At 34.7% G+C, this 21,136-nt stretch overlaps 1 protein-coding gene across 1 annotated transcript in view; it reads right to left on the minus strand.

Annotated features, from left to right (window-relative positions):
• LOC138702084 (extracellular serine/threonine protein CG31145) overlaps positions 1–21,136 on the minus strand; it is a 378,856-nt gene that overhangs the window by 113,034 nt on the left and 244,686 nt on the right. The window contains exon 5 of the mRNA XM_069829626.1: positions 13,924–14,197. Within this exon, the coding sequence (XP_069685727.1) occupies positions 13,924–14,197 (274 nt within the window). The remainder of the gene's footprint in view (positions 1–13,923; positions 14,198–21,136) is intronic.

Raw genomic sequence — 21,136 nt, forward strand, 5'->3', positions numbered from 1 at the left:
AGGACTATGCCTTATGTCGACGTAGATTTTGTTACTCTGACAGTGAAAAATTAGATAAGGGAAAACGATTACGGATAAAAAAAATACTCAAATCTAAATATGTAATTTTTTTTAAGTTCAAGGGGAGGATCAAAACCGCTAACCCTCTTTGCGTACGTCGAAAAATTTCGAATTCTCTATCAGAGAACGAATCTGAATTTGTACGCTGATTTACGAATGTTCAATCCATCTGGCAACATTGCAGTTGTAATGGTGATGATTGTGGTGGTGCTTACATGTATCTGGTAATTGAGTCTCACTCGATTTACCAAACCGACTGGAAAATATGTACATTGTATAAATAGAATTAAAAACTTTAGTAAATTTTGACGCCATTCCGTGGGTTGAGAATCCGATAATTATAGGATGAACTCAATACTAATTTATGGTTAATTTTCATATGGACTTTAATTGAATGTAACGGTAACCCGAAATTGTATTTATGTCAATACTGTATTTATATTATATTACCACTACTGCAAAACACATATAAAACAGAATGTTTTTATCTCGGTACGCTGATGGGATACAAATTAACACGGAGCATGTTGCCATGGCGACCTGTGTCCGTAAGATAGCAGACCTGGAGTAACGAGTGATATTTGTAAAGAGATGGGAGATTGCATTCGGGCAGGATATAGAATTTAATTTGGGTTGATTGCCTGAGTGTGTTTATTCCACAAATAAAAGGAATTTCACGTAATCACAGAAGGAATTATCGCATTCGTTTTAGCAAATAACATTTCGTTACCACCAATTTCACCATGGTTAAATAGTCTCGTAGTTGATATAGCATCGTTACATAACTTACTGTCGTATACCTGTTTGATATGATGTTCCTAAATATGTTAACGTTCTTTGTTATCATTCCTGAGTTTAGGCTTGCTTGTAACCTTTTTTCAACCCAGATCACGCTTGAACCCATGAACCTCGAGTCTAAAAGTAAAAATGATTCTCGCTAGACATCAATAACGACTACATACTCGGTTCAAAAACTTTCCGGAATAAATTTTTTCCGCCGAAATGAATAATGTTATGAGGTATATTTCTGTTTCTGGTGTTGGCATCATTCATGACGTCATTTCCGTACAAATTTCATAATCATTGTTGTTGTTGTTTGTGTGATATGCAAGCATCGTACGAGTATTTCAGAATGTGGTATAAAACAAAAGCAAATATCAAATGTTGTGTTTTTTGCACAATTTTTTTGAGAGACATTAAGAATGCATATAGTGAAGCAACAATAAAAAAAAAACGTTTTTTTAAAGGTCGATCGGAGCGCTGGTTGTCTTTGATACTCATACGACAAACAAATATCACACAAACAACAATAGCCAGTTGTCACAAATCAGAAACAATGACTATGATCATGAAACTTCTACGGAGGTGACGTCATGAATGATACCAACACCAGAAACAGAAATATACCACATAACTAGGGACCGGATTTTTATGTAATTGCATATTATATTCTTTTCAACCTGACCGTATGTAAATAACAAATCTTTGCGAATATTGTAATTACCATTAATATATTAAAATTTGATACTACATATTTTTACATATTTACCCCACATTACATATTATGGCTTGGTATTACATAAATCTACATATTTAGGGGTTTTATTCATTTTTACTCCTCTAAAAAAAAAAAAAAAAAAAAAAAAAACTTCTGCTGGGGAAATTTACAACTTGAAATACACAGATTTATAAAGCCTTTTTGCATACCCAAGAAAGGATATATTTCGGGACGAAACATAACGTCCTTAGTTCAAGGAAGTAATAGAGGCACTCCCCCATGCCACCCACTGTAAATATGAGTGAAAAAAAAAGGCATACAACTACCTTGTATTGTAAAAATCACTCAGAAAGTAGCGTTGTCTTCATGCGGTGGAGTAGGACGAGGACGTTATGATTTTTCTCGAACTATAATTGTTCTGCACACGTCTTAACAAGCCGTTCCCATGCAATTTGCAACCTTATCCACCCTCTTCCTAATCCTTCCATGGAAAACCCGTGTCAAGTCTGACATGAGTCACAATAAAGTAGCCGAATTTTGGAAAGAAGCTGAAGTAAAGGAACAAACTGGAAAGATGTTGAAAGATTAAAATAAATAGCTTTTCAGGTTATTGCTTGACCTCTTTGCTTTAAATTTAGTAGACCTATACGGAAATGGGATTTTCCGAGCAATTAGAACCTTCAGGTTGGAATAATTCTACCGTTCTAATGAGACAGGAATGCCACTTTTCAAACAACAGTTTGTAAATGCCTATAGTTTGAGATTTTAGTAGGTACTTTGTTTCTTACAGGGAGCAGGTAAAATGCATGTGTCCCACATCTCCTCTTATTTTCTCCTAATCCAGTAAAGCGAAACAGTGCTTGCAGTACTGTTGTGTCATTTACTTCATTCAGTTCTCTAGTTTTACTATTTACAGTATAAAGTGCAAGCGAGTTTATCTACTGCTTTTAACTAACTAAAATGGCCCCTGTATCTTCAACCCTAACGACAAAAATAAAATCATGGATTGCGATGACGAAGCTTTCACTACAGATGGAAAAATAGTAATGTGTCAAGTGTGCGGTAAAAAAGTCGGGTGCTCTATGAAATCATAACTGGACAGTCTTACCTATCCTATACCTGCCGGATATTGATATTAAATATTTTCATGATTTTACATATTTTGGTACATATTCACTTATTTTCCTTACATAAATATGTGCATATTTCACACCTTGATATTACGATCGACCAACACTTACGATGGAACAAATATATTACATATTTATGCAATAGATTACGTAAAACAATTTACATCTTTGTTATACTTCGGTCAAATTTGCCAATTAATATTTTACGTCTCATTTATTTAGCTTTATTTCAATCCATTCTCCAGTATGGAATTTTAGGGTAAGGACATGCTTGTAATTCTAATCTCACTCCACTAATACTTATTCAGAAAAGAATAATTAAAATATGCCTTAATAAACCAATTGATTACTCATCCGAGCTTTTCCTTACTGATTTTAATGTTTTGAAAATTAAACAGATTTATTATATTGCCTTATTAAACTTCATACATAAAAACCGTAATAAATTCAAATTGTATCATCATAAATGTGGAACTAAAAGATCCGATTTTATACGACTAGAGGAACCAAAGTGTTTCACAAGCACAGCTCTGAGCCATGGTAACCACTTTGGTCCAAGGTTATACAATAAAATAATTGATAAATACCCAAATTTGGAAAATTTTAGTATCAGGAATTTCAAAAATAGCGTTAGGAATTTAATTTTTAAAGAATATATATTGATTTAATATGTATATGTACTTGTATGACTTAAATTGTTAAAATTGAAATTGTATTTTTAAATTTAATTTATTCCTGTAATTTTTTTTTCTTGACCCAGTTTGTGTCAAAAAATTATCTTTGTGTTTATCTTTGTGTTTAGATCTCTCCCTGAGCACGAGTTTTTTACTCCTTCAGGGAAGAACTAAGATTGTATTTCTGTCAATGTTATTTTATTAACAATAAACAATAAACATAAAAATCCGGTGCCTACACATAACATTATTCATTTCGGCGAAAAAAATATATTCCGAAAACTTTTTGAACAGTAACATACATTTTTACATATTGTATATACATGTGTAGACTACATACATAAATATCACACATTCGATTATACATATTATATAAAAATATAAGAGACTTTTTCTTCGGAAAAGTTTGGTCAGAATTTGATGTTACTGAAACAGTGGCATTGTTGTAATCTCTCCAAACTGACCTATACGAGATAGTGTACTTACGCCACTTACATCCGCAACAGCTGCACCATCTCACGGAGGCACGGAAAGTGCTGCTATACATGTCAGGAAGCAAACGTCTTTCAGCGGGCACACCACACAGGTACATCCGTGTATAATACAGCCAACTTATGGCCGTGCGGTTACGAAACCGGGACATTAACATGCATGATGTGTACATCAGTGCCAGCGAAAAGTGGACTCGTGTTTCTGCCCAGAATTAACAAAAAAAATATATAGAACAGGTTACATACCAATTTAGTTTTGATGTAACATACGTTGAAACTTCTAAAGAAATATACCCTGCTTTTCTGGGGGATTGTAGGACATAGGTTTCTTATAGCAATGTTAATTCCCTATGTATAAAAACATTGAAACAAATAACTTAATCAGTGGGCCATGCTTAGAAATTAGCAGGCTTTGACAATTTGTAGAACAAGAGAATATCATTTATGGTTGCTAAGTCTTATAACAATATTAATTCTCTATGTATAAAAACAATGAAGAAATAACGTAATCAGTGGACCATGTTTAGATTTTAGTTGGCTTTGACAATTTGTAAAACACTGGAACATCATTTATGGTTGCTAAGCCAAAGCCTGATTCTATCCCTTTTTACACATTGCCAAGTCTGTTAAAATCTCGTCGACTCATTGGATCGATTTCTGAAAAGAGACCACGGCCATGGCTTTAAACCGCGTTTGGATTTATAAAACGAGGTATTTTCCATTTTTCTGAGCCACGGCTCGAAACCATGGTCTGAAGCAGAGACCACGGCTGGGGTAGGTTTAAAACCACGGCTTCAAGTATACAAGATGGAGGCAGTAGATCAGCTGGATGACTATGAAAGGAAAATTTGTGATTACAAATATTAAATCTCGGATTAGAGTGATGAGAGACAGGGATAATCCTTTGTAACTATATAACGACGATAATTTCAGGCGAATATTTTCGATTTTCGAAGGAATCAACGCAAAATTTAGCAAGAATGCTAAATAATAATCTGCAACGAAATGCAAGAGGCGGCAGTTTGACGAGTTTTTTACACCTTCTTGTTGCTTTGAGGGAAGTAAGATATAGGCCTACTATTTTATACTAATTACACCTTTATGTCTATAAGACGATGCAACTTAATTCTTAGTCTTTACAGTAGTTCTGGATATTTTATTTAATATTCGAATATAATGTGGGCTTACAAGAATATGTATGAAGCAAGCGTGATTTTGTATTCTTATTTTACGTTTTATACTACTGGGGCTTTCCACGTAGTAGGCCTATTATATGTGAAAATAGAACCATACAATATTTTAGTTTCTATTGCAACTTTAATCCAGTTAATATTTAGGTTATTGATTCGTTAGACCCGGGTTTTCAGGTAGTTAATGTTGGCAGTAGCTATGAACAAATGATAAACTACAACATAAACGTTCGAATTGTGCTAATCATTTAGGAAATATAATTCTGGTACCTAAAAATCAGTTTCCTATAATTAATGCTAGTATTTTAAACGCAAATATATTCTGTAAATTAGCAAATATAACAATAACTTAGCTGAGAACAAAAGAATGTGACTTACTGGAATTCAATAAAAATATTAATCCCGATATTCATTTCTTTCTAATATCGACTGTTTGTCAGGAATAAAAATCGATTCTTAGCTGCGTTGCCATATATAAAACCCACAAACCTCGGTTTCTTCTCAAGCCGCGTCTCGACTTCGTTTTAGAAATCGCATAAGGATTCAGACCTCGATCGCGGTTTAAAAGCCGGGGTTTGGAACCACGATTTCGCCCGTGTTGTAGAAATCGGCCCATTAAGTTATTTCTCAATTGCTTTTAAACATTTGATGACTTTTAGAAAGCTAAGAAGTTTTGAGCAGAATATTTTACTTAAAGCAAGTAAAGAGATATATTTCGAAGTAAATCCCGAAAAGACAGACTCGTGATCAGGACATAGTACGAAATGGAAATATAAAAATCGGACATTTATCCTTTGAAGAGGTAGAAATATTCAAATATCTTGGAACAACAGTAACAAATATAAATTACACTCGCGAGGAAATTAAACGCAGAATAAATACGGGAAACGCCTGTTATTATTCGGTTGAGAAGCTTTTGTCATCCAGTCTGCTGTCAAAAAATCTGAAAGTTAGAATTTATAAAACAGTTATATTACCGGTTGTTCTGTATGGTTGTGAAACTTGGACTCTCACTTTGATAGAGGAACAGAGGTTAAGGGTGTTTGAGAATAAGGTGTTAGCAAAATATTTGGGGCTAAGAGGGATGAAGTTACAGGAGAATGGAGAAAGTTACACAACGCAGAGCTGCACGCATTGTATCCTTCACCTGACATAATTAGGAACATTAAGTCCAGACATTTGAGATGGGCAGGACATGTAGCACGTATGGGCGAATCCAGAAATGCATATAGAGTGTTAGTTGGGAAGCCGGAGGGGAAAGACCTTTGGGAAGGCCGAGACGTAGATGGGAGGATAATATTAAAATTGATTTGAGGGAGGTGGGATATGATGGTAGAGACTGGATTAATCTTTCTCAAGAGAGGAACCGATGCCGGGTTGCCAGTAGGGAGCAGGAAATAATGTGTGTTAATATTAGTATTCAGATTGCAAGAAAACTGTCCATTTCATTTAAAAATTGCAAAGGGATAAATCATTTCTTATCAGTTTCTCTAATGATAATAAATATCGGAATCGTATGGATAATACTTATCGATTAAAAAGGTATCAAAATATAGGGGAAAATTATTTTTCTTTCTGAGAAATATACTCATTTGGGACTAATATATGTGCACAATATGTGTGTCAGATTCATCAGCAATGCTCACAAATTTGACCACATTACACCCTCGTTCAAATCTTTATCCTGGCTGCAACTTAGTAACCGTAGAACACCTCATTCGCTGTCTCTTCTGTTCCAAGTTCTCCACACTTCTACTCCAAATTATCTTCGTTCCCGGTTAACTACTTATCCTCCAATCACAATCTAAACACCAGGTCACAGGAGAGTCAAATCCTAGCAATTCCTACGATGAAAGAGTAATGGAACGGAGAAAAATTCTCTCCGGCGCCGGGATTTGAACCCGGGTTTTCAGCTCTACGTGCTGATGCTTTACCCACTAAGCAACACCGGATACAACCCCGGCGCTGGACAGAATCGTCTCAGATTAAGCTCCAACTCTTGGGTTCCCTCTAGTGGCCGCCCTCTGCACTACGTCATAGATGTCTATGAACGTATCCGGTGTGGCTTAGTGGATAAAGCATCAGCACGTAGAGCTGAAAACCCGGGTTCAAATCCCGGCGCCGGAGAGAATTTTTCTCCGTTCCATTACTCTTTCATCGTATGATGACGCAGAATATCTGCATGGAAATATCATATGTACTTCGGTACATTAAAATAATATATACTAGCAATTCCTGCCCATAGAACATCCCACTATTCATCCTCTTTTACCGTCTCAGTTCCCCGTGAATGGAATTCTCTACCTCAGAAGATTAGGGGCTGCCAGACAATAACCACTTTCAAGAAAAGGCTAAACGATTTCTTACGGGCGCAGTCAAATTGAAGTTATAATTGTGATCGAGTTTAATAATTTAATTTAATTTAGGTATGACTATCATTATTATTATTATTATTATTATTATTATTATTATTACATAATTATTTTATTGGTGTTGTGAAGATGAAAAGAATTGTCATTGTATTATATTAAGTATATTGTCTCGTATTGTAGTATTGCATTCCTTGGAATTGTATTGCATTGTATTGTATTAATTATGTTATATTCATAGCATTGTAGTAATTTTCTGTCATACTGGTTGATTGGAAGAGAAGTCCGAATGGCCTTAACTCTGCCAGTTAAAATAAATTATTATTATTAATAATAATATTATTATTATTATTATTATTATTATATTAGAATTTTTTTGATAGACTGCATCCAAGGAACAGTCTGTTAAACCTTGACAATTACAGTACTTCCAACCTGTATATATTCGAAAACTTAATTGTAGGCCTATCTTTGATTAAAATGCGGCAATAATTTACAAATGTCTCGCGACTCGACAACGCCATTTAATTGGTATTACGTCAAAGCATATTTTACTCCAACCTTATTTCATTCTTTTGCAAGAAGTTATGAAGGGTAATACACTCATTAAGGCATCTTAAAAATGAAATTGGTGAAAGCTGGTTATTGTCTGGTTATTATACTTTCTTCCATTCCAATTTATTGCATGGAAACATTCTTTGGGGTAATTCTACTGGTACTTATGTTACAAAAGTGGGCAATTAGAATCATGAAGGGAATCCGAGACAGAGATGCTATAGAAAAGCATTGAAAGAGTACAGAAATTTTAGTCTACCTTCAGATTTTTATATCGTGCACTACATTGTTGATTAAAGAACAGTTGAATAACTCAACATATGTATTAACGTTCAATTTCAAAGACCAAATATGACAGCAACTTCACACTAAAATAAAATAAAACTCAATACTATAAAATGTTGGCATGAAATTAGTATAATTTATTCCATGATATTCTTTAAAATCGTGACTATAAGACATATTCAGATACATTGTATAGTCCACACCTGTGGAGTAACGGTCAGCGCGTCTGGCTGCGAAACCAGGTGGCCCGGGTTCGATTCCCGGTCGGGGCAAGTTACCTGGTTGAGGTTTTTTCCGGGATTTTCCCTCAACCCAATATGAGCAAATGCTGGGTAACTTTCGGTGTTAGACCCCGGACTCATTTCACCTGCATTATCACCTTCATCTCATTCAGATGCTAAATAACCTAAGATGTTGATAAAGCGTCGTAAAATAACCTACTAAAATAAAAGTAAATAATACATTTTATAAAATGGTGAATTTGTTATTTAATATAGAGTACACTGGGCTGAAAAACAAATGCCATTTTCCGAGGATTTTAGCAAACATGGCGAGGTTGAAAGCTGTTTTTCTGAGATTAGTCTTTTAAAAACATGTATAAATACGACTTTTACAACATGTTCACGTTATTATTCAATATGATTTGGTTTTAAATTATTCATATACTTTTATTTTACAATTTTTATAAGAATACTACACGAAAATAATGGAACTGCAGTTTATGTGGTATTCCAAAGCCTCCCTTACTATCCATGGTTGCTGTCATTGTTACAATCGATATATACGGCCAGTTACGTTTCATATTGTATTAACAAAAGAATTATCAATTTTATTATAAATATAAAATTTTATTATATATACAGATGCAGAACTGAAAATTAAATGGAATGTATTTTGTGTATCTCTATTTTTTTCTATTGCTTCCTTAGCGAAGTCACAGTCTAGTATATACAGTCACGAAGCTTGAGTTTATGAGGATACTAGGAATAATAGACTGTTCAGATACTATTTCCTATTGTTTGTAATGAGGCGATACTAGCGATTCTAGTGGTTAGCAACTATCTATGGATGCATATTAAGCTTCGTGACTGTATATACTAGACTGTGTGAAGTCCTCTTAACACGATAATATTATAAGTCGACAGCGACTTCGACTCGGCAATTCTTTAGCAGCCCAACATTAAGAATTTCATAAAAAGTGACCGGGTTTCCATGAAACGTTTATGCTGTTCGTGATTATTGTTGTGAGCAAAGTTGGGATTATAAGAATGTTTAGGATTTTAAATAAAAACGTGTTATTTCTTTTTATTTCTATCTTCATACTCCCCGCTTTTAAATTTACCAAAGCAGAGCTTTCTCGTAAACTACTTCATAAACGCTTCGTCCTTCCATGAGGCCTAGTTTCGAGACAACAATGCAATTGACAGTCGAAACGATTCACACCGATATGACGCCAATGAGTTGTTTGAAATTATATTCAATAATATAATTGATTAGGGAAAACACTGAAATCAATTTTATTATTGAATATAATTTCAAACAACTCATTGGCATCATGTTAATGTGTAAAAACATAGGAACTTTACTGGAAGCAAGTAAAGAGATAGGTTTGAAAGTAAATCCCGAAAAGACAAAGTATGTGATTATGTCTCGTGACCAGAATATTGTACGAAATGGAAATATAAAAATTAGAAATTTATCCTTCGAAGAGGTGGAGAAGTTCAAATATCTTGGAGCAACAGTAACAAATATAAATGATACTCGGGAGGAAATTAAACACATAATAAATATGGGAAATGCCTGTTATTATTCGGTTGGGAAGCTTTTATCATCCAGTCTGCTGTCAAAAAATCTGAAAGTTACAATTTATAAAACAGTTATATTACCGGTTGTTGTTTATGGTTGTGAAACTTGGACTCTCACTTTGAGAGAGGAACATAGGTTAAGGGTGTTTGAGAATAAGGTGCTTAGGAAAATATTTTGGGCTAAGAGGGATGAGGTTACAGGAGAATGGAGAAAATTACACAACGCAGAGCTGCACGCATTGTATTCTTCACCTGACATAATTAGGAACATTAAATCCAGACGTTTGAGATGGGCAGGGCATGTAGCTCGTATGGACGAATCCAGAAATGCATATAGAGTGTTAGTTGGGAGGCCGGAGGGAAAAAGACCTTTAGGGAGGCCGAGACGTAGATGGGAAGATAATATTAAAATGGATTTGAGAGAAGTGGGATATGATGATAGAGAATGGATTAATCTTGCTCAGGATAGGGACCAATGGCGGGCTTATGTGAGGGCGGCAATGAACCTCCGGGTTCCTTAAAAGCCAGTAAGTAAGTAATAAATTGATTAAAGAAAATTCAATTAATTTGGGAATTAATATCACAGTTAAATATTTTAGAACTAGAACTATCAACGCTTCACAGTTCTATGTTTTTGTACCCTGGACTGTAGGAATTATTCCTAGAATTGCAATCGTATGTTGGCATATTTTCATATCTGCGTGACCCATGAAATTGAAAATGTTATTCTTACGGGTAATAAATCTAGATATTCAATGTTGAATAACCTGTAATATACAACATTATTGGCTTGTCTGTGTGGGTAGAAAAAGACACGTTATCTTCCAACCACATTAGTAAATAACAGTGTAAGAGCTGGTAGGAATTCTGTATCAGATGTACAGCTATTGACAGCAATTTTGTGGTATTCAGGTCGTGCATATGTTGAACTCGAATGACCCCACGCGAAATTACAGCTTACTACCTGTGTAACAGACATTGACTAATAGTCAAACTGTCCCACTACCAATTTCTTTTGTGTACCTAAGAATATATTTACGATACCTTTTAGTACGATAGTTCACCGGATAAAGTTCGGTCATTTTTTTTTTTCCGTAGATATTCTCCTGCACATTTATAATGTTCTGTGTAGTTCTAAAAGAAATATAATGGTATAGTAAAGTATTTTCTTCCTTTTTCTTTCAGTAAGAGTATTAGCCGGTTCAGAATGTTAAAGAATCAAAGTTATCGAGAAAGCGGTTGCCTCCTTTTCGTGGGCACTTCAATAAACTGTTATTTTTTCCTACACCACAATCATTTTCACACAAAACCAAGCAGTTATTTTCTTCTTTCAACTGTTACCTCCGATTGCGGCATGTTGCTAGGTAACTTTTAAAGTTTCACCTTTACCAGAGGCTTCTTCAGTTACAAGCCGGAGCCATACGTCGGCAACACTGTAATTAACTGTCAAACGGAGGCCTACGATCCGTAACACGTGTTTGTGCTAATGCCGATTTTCATTGTAAATTAATGTTACAATTTATGTGTGTGTGTGTGTCGATGGAATTATGTTCGCGGTAGTACCAAACGTTAATTGTTGGTGTATTATAAACTAAGTGCGTGTTGGCGATAAAAACAAGACAATAAATGAAAATATGGCTGCAGTCTTTAGCTATTTTTACGGTTATCATTAATGACAGAATGGTTGACAATTCTTCTAAATATTAAATATTGTATAAATTACATTTTTATAGTCTTGCTTGTGGTTTGTGGTATATCAGAATTCTAGCCAAATTGTTGGGTCTATCCTGCTATATCAAATTCATTGTAAACAGCTGTTTTGTGATCCCATAAATGTTGCAGCTTTATTGAAGATTCGGAATGCCTGCTATACTTCAGAACTGTCTGTAATTTGTATATGCATACACTCACTTTGTTGGTTTCAAGGTTTGTTTATTAATATTATTTCTTTTGTAATAAATTAGTTATGAACATGTTTCTTTTCACTTCGTACTTACAGGATTTAAATTTCACTGAGTTTACGCTAATTGGCACATACTTAATAGATAATGATGTGTTTTTTTACGTATTATGTTGAAGGTATACTTGTTCAGTTTTTCATAGATCTTTATACTTGGCCTTGGTCTATTTAAAATTATATTTTAAAAAGTTTATAACAAATAATTTAGGATAACAGTATTGTTATGGTGACTGGCGAGGTTCAAACTAAAACTGGCTTCCTGGGCATCAGAAATATTTATAAAAAAGCACGATAGATAATCATATGAAATTAAAATCTATATGATATCCTAGACCTTTCACGTCAGAGGTGAAACAACATTAAGCGGCAAAACATTGTCAATTTACTAGCCACATAATGGTTAATTGATTGAAATAGGGTATTGCGAAAGTACGTCGTTATTTTATTTATTTTTGGTACAAGTAACATTTGTTTCAATATTTATTTATTTTCCCTTGTACCATCAATAAAAACAATCCTTTTAATTTTTTTAAGTTATAAGTGGCTTATAAGTTTTATAGATTTTATTATCCAATACACAGTTGTATTCAGAAAATTACACACCGCAGAATCAGACCTGTAAATTATTTTTAGTAAGTCTTGAAGTTTTTAATAACCAATTGAATTTGAACTCTAAAATATATGTCAGCAATCCTGCAGGTCATGGCCTTCGTGTAATAGCCTATTGTTTATTGCAGTGTGTGTTTTTGTTTTATACAGAAATACAATTAGTTCTCAAAACTGACGAAAGATGGATTTTGGAAAATAGGAAAATTATGTAGGAAAACTAACACTTCACTGAAAGTTACTATTTTTCTGAAAATCCTTGTATGCCAAGCTTCAAAATGACGGGTCATTCATTAAAATCCATTCAACCGTATGTAGATTATGAAGATACTGTGCTAGAAAACAAATATATTGTTTGAATAATTTCAAGGGAAAAATTGTTCCGGGGGACGGGTATCGATCCCGGGACCTCTGGTTGAACGTACCAGCGCTCTGCCTACTGAACTACCCGGGAACACCACCCGACACCGTCTCAACTTTTCCCTTTATATCCACACAACTCGAGTGGGCTGACGAAACGCCAGAGACCCACATCGAGTGCACACAAACTCTGTGTGACTTGAAATTGTGGTTTTCTGTTAACGTACACAGTGACGTATATATTATGCAAATCTAATCTTTCAGGTAAAGCTTCCTGTAAAAGCAGATTTGAATAATTTCAAGGGAAAAATTGTTCCGGAGCCGAGTATCGATCCCGGAACCTCTGGTTGAACGTACCAGCGCTCTGCCAACTGAGCTACCCGGGAACTCCACCCGACACCGTCTCAACTTTTCCCTTTATATCCACACAACTCGCGTGGGCTGACGAAACGCCAGAGACCCACATCGAGTGCACACAATCTCTGTGTGACTTGGAATTGTGGTTTTCTGTTAACGTACACAGTGACGTATATATTATGCAAATCTAGTCTTTCAGGTAAAGCTTCCTGTAAAGCAGATTTGAATAATTTCAAGGGAAAAATTGTTCCCGGGTAGCTCAGTTGGCAGAGCGCTGGTACGTTCAACCAGAGGTCCCGGGATCGATACCCGGCCCCGGAACAATTTTTCCCTTGAAATTATTCAAATCTGCTTTACAGGAAACTTTACCTGAAAGATTAGATTTGCAAAATATATTGTTTGCCTGCTGTGAGTGCAGTTCCTATTGTTGAGAAATTATGACGATACAGTGATTTTTCGTCTCTAAAATAATACGAGATAAGGTATGTAAGAAATATTGATGGTGTTCGACTGCAGATCATGAAAGAGGAATTTCTTCTCGTCGGTCCTTGAGACCGCAAATGCGCATGACAGACACACTGACCTGAGCAGCGTAGTTAGGGTGGACTGCCGCATGAGGCAGCACTGCAGCACAGGCGCCAGGATGGACAGCTCGTCCTGGAAGGGCTTGCCGAAGCCCCTTCCGTGGTCCAGATGCAGCGGGAAGGTGTCGTTGCCGAACACTCGGAAGGTCTCGTAGTGGTGGCGGTCCATGTTGCCCGTCATGAAGTCGAACACGGACATGTCCATGAGGTCCAGCAGGCGGCGTCCCGAGTCGTAGGGCGGGATGTCCCTCACCATCGTGCAATAGTCAGAATCTACGGGTAGAGATACATTCATGTCTTTTTAAGTAGCTCGAATTTTCTCCTCCACTTTACAGAAGCATGAAGTGACAGAAATAGGGTCTTGTATACATTTGTGTTGCTTAAATAAGGTTGAAATATTCTTAAGAACTTATATTGTCGATAATACAGGGTGTTCCATTTATCTTGTGCATTTATAACTTTTTTGTTTGGGTATGTCAGTGATGTCAAAGCAAGCGCATATTTCTGACCTTGACGTCGTGCGCGGGCAGCAAGCGCTAAGTATGGAAAGAGGAAGGGTTGTGTATATGAATAAACAACCTGTTGGATTAAGAAAACGGTGGTGCACAAACTTCAAACGGAACGTGAAATTTTATGTCGTTATTTTTATATGGCTTCTTTCTGTTTATTATTATCTATATTGTCTGTAAAGCAAAAGTACTAACACTGATTTCTTAATATTGCACTTGTGTTTTAAATCTTAATAACATAATAGAGAGTTAAGAAGGAATATTCACTTAAATTCCATAGTAGTATAATATTATACTGTATTAAGTGGATGAAACACATCATTCATAAAGAAAGTGATATTCCAAAGAAAGAGATTTAGTATGACATGATAAGTTGGAATTGATATTGATGGTATCTTTAGCCTTACAAAAGTAATCAATAAACTAATCAAAACAATATTACAGTACAAAGCAAAGTTACCTAGGTACTGTATATGTTTTAAGTGTAACTAATATTACATAACAAAACTCTTATCGCATTATGCTTTTAAGGTGATATTTGCGAGCAGCTTCCTATCATCAGAATATTAAATTGTATTCTTGAAATCTGCTGAAGCTATAGAGCTGACATTTTTACAACACATGGGCACGTATCTTTTGCTTATGATGTAACAGTAGTTGCTTTGTTAATTCATTTCCTTACAAACAATTGCCATGCGAATATTTTCAAAATTTTCAATACACTATCTCCAGTAATACGTATATACGGTATATCATATTTACGAAAACAATCTGTAAGGCTACTAAATAAATAGGCCTATATATGTAAATTTCACTTTTCTATACGAAAAGTTGAGAAGATATTTCTTTTGAATAAAAAAAAATCAAACTTGTGAAAAATGAGCATTAAAATGAAAACTTACATTCTTGTAATGCAGTTATACTTCTCAGGCAAATCTAAAAATTAACATGGATACAGTTTTAATAAGTTCTCTTCCCTTTATCTATTGAATCAGTGCTGGCCATCCCTGAATATAGCTCGACCAAGCGGCATATACCACCTCTTTCGTCTGTCTCTTTCCTTTCCGTTGTAAAGCGCTCAGGCTTTCCTGGGCTCTAAAGCGCGCGCTTGCTCCTGTGGGCATCAATTGACATGCCTGGGGTATGTATTAGAATTTTTGTTTTTGAGAGTTATGTTAGAACGAGGGGCTAACGTGAGTGTAGAGATTTGGTGCATGTAATTACATTATGGTAAAAAAATACACGTGACGTCAGCAATTTTTGAAACAGCATTACATACTTTCGTCTTTCGACTTTGGTGTTTTATGTAAACACGGCCAGGCTTCGGCTCGGTAAATATCCTTATAACTTATGCTACAAGAAAATTATTTAAAAAATTTTAAAATTCAACTCAAACTTTCATCAATAAGCGGCTATATCCTGGAACGCAACTCCCGCACATATTTTAATCATTCAAAAAATCGTATCCCTATGTCAAAATGTCACGAGACGCCACTGCTTCGTTGACAAACTATCAAATGATAGACGATATTAAGATATATGGATATCTTTCGTCTTAACTCTGTATATTTGTTAATGCTTTTTTAAATGTAATAAATAAACTCGTTTTGTGGTCAACTGGCGGAGATCTTCACAGCCGATGCTGGACTGTGTTTGAACTCTTTATCTTTTTATTTGAGCACTCAACCGCCACTAAAGCTCTGCTTCATTTCAATTATGTAAGACACCAGCTTTATCTTCCTCCCCGTTACCGTCATCTTCATCTTTTTTCCCTCCTCTTCCGGCCATATTTGCACTCGGCTCTGCCACAGTTAAAATGCTCTGATCCCTGGATTTCCAACTCTCGCTCACTCGTAGCCAGAAGCTGTTAGACATTTGGCGGTTTGGGTTTAAAGTTGCATGCCGGTTTAATAGTTAATTCAGCTTCCTTCACAATGAGGATCACAAGTCCTCTCTGACACCTCCCCTTCCTAGATTGTCGTTCTGCACAGCTCAGGGATGTCTCATATCGAAGCACCAATTGTAAAATCTAGTCTATAGCGAATTCACTATTAATTGCATAGGTAGTCTTGTGCCACTCCTAGATATCGATTGCAAGACTATGACTTACATATAGTCTCCGAAAGAACGAGATATTTCATTACACAAACTGAAATAAGATCGAGGGAGTTCGTTTTACTTCTTGTTCCTTAATTTAATTATTGCTATTTTGATCTCTTTAATCATGGCTTACACTGTTGTTCTAGATATTTGAATTTGAATTTATTTCCAGCAAAAATTGCATACGTTTACAAAGATTTTACTTTTTATACTATTGTAATATGTAAACAATAATTTTTAAATGTACAAAGAATTATTTAAAATGCTTACTTACAAATGGCTTTTAAGGAACCCGAAGGTTCATTGCCACGCTCACATAAGCCCGCCATCGGTCCCTATCCTGAGCAAGATTAATCCAATCTCTATCATCACACCCCACCTCCCTCAAATCCATTTTAATATTATCCTCCCATCTACGTCTCGGCCTCCCTAAAGGTCTTTTTCCCTCCGGTCTCCCAACTAACACTCTATATGCATTTCTGGATTCGCCCATACGTGCTACATGCCCTGCCCATCTCAAACGTCATGATTTTAAGTTCCTAATTATGTTAGGTGAAGAATACAATGCGTGCAGTTCTGTGTTGTGTAACTTTCTCCATTCTCCTGTAGCTTCATCCCTCTGAGCCCCAAATATTTTCCTAAGCACCTTATTCTCAAACACCCTTAACCTACGTTCCTCTCTCAGAGTGAGAGTCCAAGTTTCACAACCTTGGACTTGGAAAAACCGGTAATATAACTGTTTTATAAATTCTAACTTTCAGATTTTTGAACAGCAGACTGGATGATAAGAGCTTCTCAACCGAATAATAACAGGCATTTCCCATATTTATTCTGCGTTTAATTTCCTCCCGAGTGTCATTTATATTTGTTACTGTTGCTCCAAGGTATTTGAATTTTTCCACCTCTTCGGAAGATAAATCTCCAATTTTTATATTTCCATTTCGTACAATATTCTGGTCACGAGACATAATCATATACTTCGTCTTTTCGGGATTTACTTCCAAACCTATCGCTTTACTTGCTTCAAGTAAAATTTCCGTGTTTCCGTTATTTAAAATAGTCCTAAAAAAATTAGAAAAGGGAAATTTTCTTATCGCATATGGACGTGAATCTACAACCTTGAACAACTCTAGAATCTTAGCTGAGATCTGCTTTATCCAGGGTGATTCACGAGGATTTACCACCATTTACGGAGGTTATTTCCGAAGACGTTCTGAGCAAACAATTTTATATAAATATGTATGCTAATCTAAATATTTTCAGAGTTACACTAATTTGAAGTTGTTTGTAAAATGCCATTATTCTTGAGTTTTAATGGTAACAGAATATTGCAGATAAAGAAAGAACTATTCAGGAGTATCATTTCATTAATTAGCTAGTATTCTGTAGCTAAAAATGTGTTGTGAATTCCATAGTTGTTTCCTGCAGTTTTTTTTCGATTTCTAACTACAAAATTACACTTTCTTACGCATTTAACATAACAATTGTTACAAATCACGCCACTCTTGTAAATTCTTCAAGACTGTACATTAGGATGCATAATTAAATTGTAAAGAATCAAGTTTCTAAAGTCGTATGATTTGTAACAATCTTTATACCTAATATTTCTAATATTAGATGGTCTGAAACATTTCACATATAATATTTCCAGTGTTATATGCTAAAAAAATACTTTAAAGCTAATATTTCCAATATTAGAAGGTCTGAAACATTTTACACCTACTATTTCCAGTCTTAGATGTTCAAAAACATCTTTATACGTAATATTTTCAATATTAGTAGATGTGAAACATTTTAAATATACTATTTTCACTGTTAGATGCTCGAAAATATCTTTATACCTAATATTTCCAATATTAGATGGTCTGAAACATTTTATATATGAAGAGTCCACTGCAAGAATTATGGATGTCATTTGGAATACATTTTGCAGGAGAAGCAATTGAAAGTTTGAAATGCTCAGCGCTCAAAGCTTAACTGTGATTTTCCGATCATTACTGGACAGTGACTATCAGTGTTAATGCCATACAACTCTGTATGTACATTCCATATGTCTTAAGCTATGCATTGACAGTCTTGATTCATTTTTGACAACAAAGTGACATCCATCATTCTTGCAGTGGACTCTTCATATACTGTTTTCACTCATAGATGTTCAAAACATCTTTATACCTAATATTTTCAATATTGGTAGATCTGAAACATTTTAAATATACTATTTTCACTCTTAGATGTTCGAAAACATCTTTATACCTAATATTTTCAATATTAGTAGATCTGAAACATTTTAAATATACTATTTTCACTCTTAGATGTTCAAAAACATCTTTATACCTAATATTTCCAATATTAGATGGTCTGAAATATTTTACATATAATATTTGCAGTGTTACATGCTCAAAAACATTTATATAACTAATATTCCCAATATTAGGTGGTCTGAAATATTATACAGCTAATATTTCCAGTAGACGCTATAAAACACACAATTGTTGTAAATATTTGCGGTATAATATCGATCGTCCAGTTCAAAAGTGCGACAAATCAAATATTGCCATTTTTTAGTTATTTATACTACTGAAAGCCCCACTCAGAGCTCTTTCCGATTCAGTATTGAGATAAGTCATATTTACAACCAAAAAGAAAAAAAACTAAATAAACTGCTTTAGAAATAATTATAACTATGGACTTTATTAATTCATTATTAGCACATTTCGAAATGTATTAATAATGAACTGGAATATTGTGATAAACTCGTCCTGAATACTGACTCATTTCTAATTGTCGTGGTTATGAACCAGAAATCTGTTCCTTTCTAAGTGATCTATTTGAAACTTTCAACTGAAAATATCTCAAAACTTGTTTTTTTTTAGTTGTCGCACTTTTGAACTAGACGATCGATATATTCAGGAGTGTACATAGGCCTATAATTATACATAATACTTCCAGTATTTAAAACTTCAAGTATTAGTTGCTCATAACTATATTTATAATTAATCTCTCCATCATCATTATTCTCAAGTATCAATGAACTATAACTGTATTCAAAATTGAATGAAAATTGTATAATGGCGTTCTTCTGACGGAGAAATCAAATCTCTTTCTGAAAAGGTTTCTTGAATCGTCGCCACGAACTACCTTACTCACTCGCCACTCACTCACCTCCAGTCTCTTTATCTTTTACTTCCTCCTGCTGTTGAACCAACAAGTACGGAGAAGTTTTGATGATGCTCCGAGTCTCTGGGGTGTCATCCGGTTCGTATTGAATACATTATCCAGCATCCCAAAGGGTTAAACAGAACAAGCCCAGAGAATAAGCACAGAACCGGAGAAAAAGTGAACTGCGTCTATTCGCCTGAAACCTACCTTCCCTCAAAATGACATCCGTTTCCCCTAAGGTATCTTAAAGAGTCAAATTATACGAAACTGTGCCCACTATTTGTTAAAAGTAAAGTTTAGTGTCTGATGGACATGTTCCTTCTTGTAGTAAAGACGCAGTCGTACCAACTTGAAATGTTATTCAGATATTATGTAGCTCTACCTAACCCACCCTAGGGAACGTATCTAACCAGGCAAGAAGCGTAACTACGTTCACTCAGAGATTTGATATTTTAACATACTAGAACAAAGAAGGACTTCATTTAGTCGAGTACCAGTTACACGAATTTGATTTCATGTGATAGGTATCGTTTGATTTGGATATCTTCATTTTACTCATACGATCACCGCGTAAGCAGCCTCTACGTCCTCGAATTCATTATAATTAATATCTATATATATATATATATAATTTGAACTGGTAATGGAAATTACGGGAAAACGACTGAACATATTTTAATAAATGATCCCTCATTTTGAAGCTTGGAACTCAAAGTTTTTCGGAAAAATACTAGTTTTCAGTGAAATGTCAATTTTTAAACGTAATTTTCCTATTTTCCAAAATCCATTTGTCGTCAGTTTTGAGAACTAGCTAATAGCATTCACGGCCGACTTGATATATCCTTCGCTTTTTTGTAAAGGAGAAATGAAACGAGCATCAAGTCGGCCGTGTTGCATTTCAGAATAAAACAATACACATACTACAGTAAACAATATTACACGAAGGCCATGATGTGTAAGAATGCTGACATATTTAGAGCTCAAATTAAATTGGTTATTAAAAACTTAACTTACTAAAAATAATTTACAGGTTCGATTCTGTGGTGTGTAATTTTCTGAGTACAGCTGTGTATTGGATATTAAAAAACTACAAAACTTGAGGTGGTTTGATGACATTATTACTATTAGAAATGAAATATTATTGTAGTTAAACCATGATGTGACTATTTTTCATTAATTATACATATTAATGCTATATTGATGATATGAAAGTGAAACGTTTTGGGGTTATATAAGTAGATGTAGAGAACAACTTAAATTATATTTTGATTTCTATATTTTACTGAGTGGCGGCTATATAGTATATATAGTATATGTTACTGAAAGCTATAAAACTTACGTAAGATAATAATATTATTAAAAATCAAATATGTTATAGTTATTATAATCAAGTGGGGTTGGGTGTTTTTCATATATTTAATGGCGGTGTGGTGTAGATATTTAT

The sequence above is a fragment of the Periplaneta americana genome, chromosome 6 (assembly GCF_040183065.1).
Source record: "Periplaneta americana isolate PAMFEO1 chromosome 6, P.americana_PAMFEO1_priV1, whole genome shotgun sequence".
Taxonomy (NCBI): Eukaryota; Metazoa; Arthropoda; class Insecta; order Blattodea; family Blattidae; genus Periplaneta; species Periplaneta americana.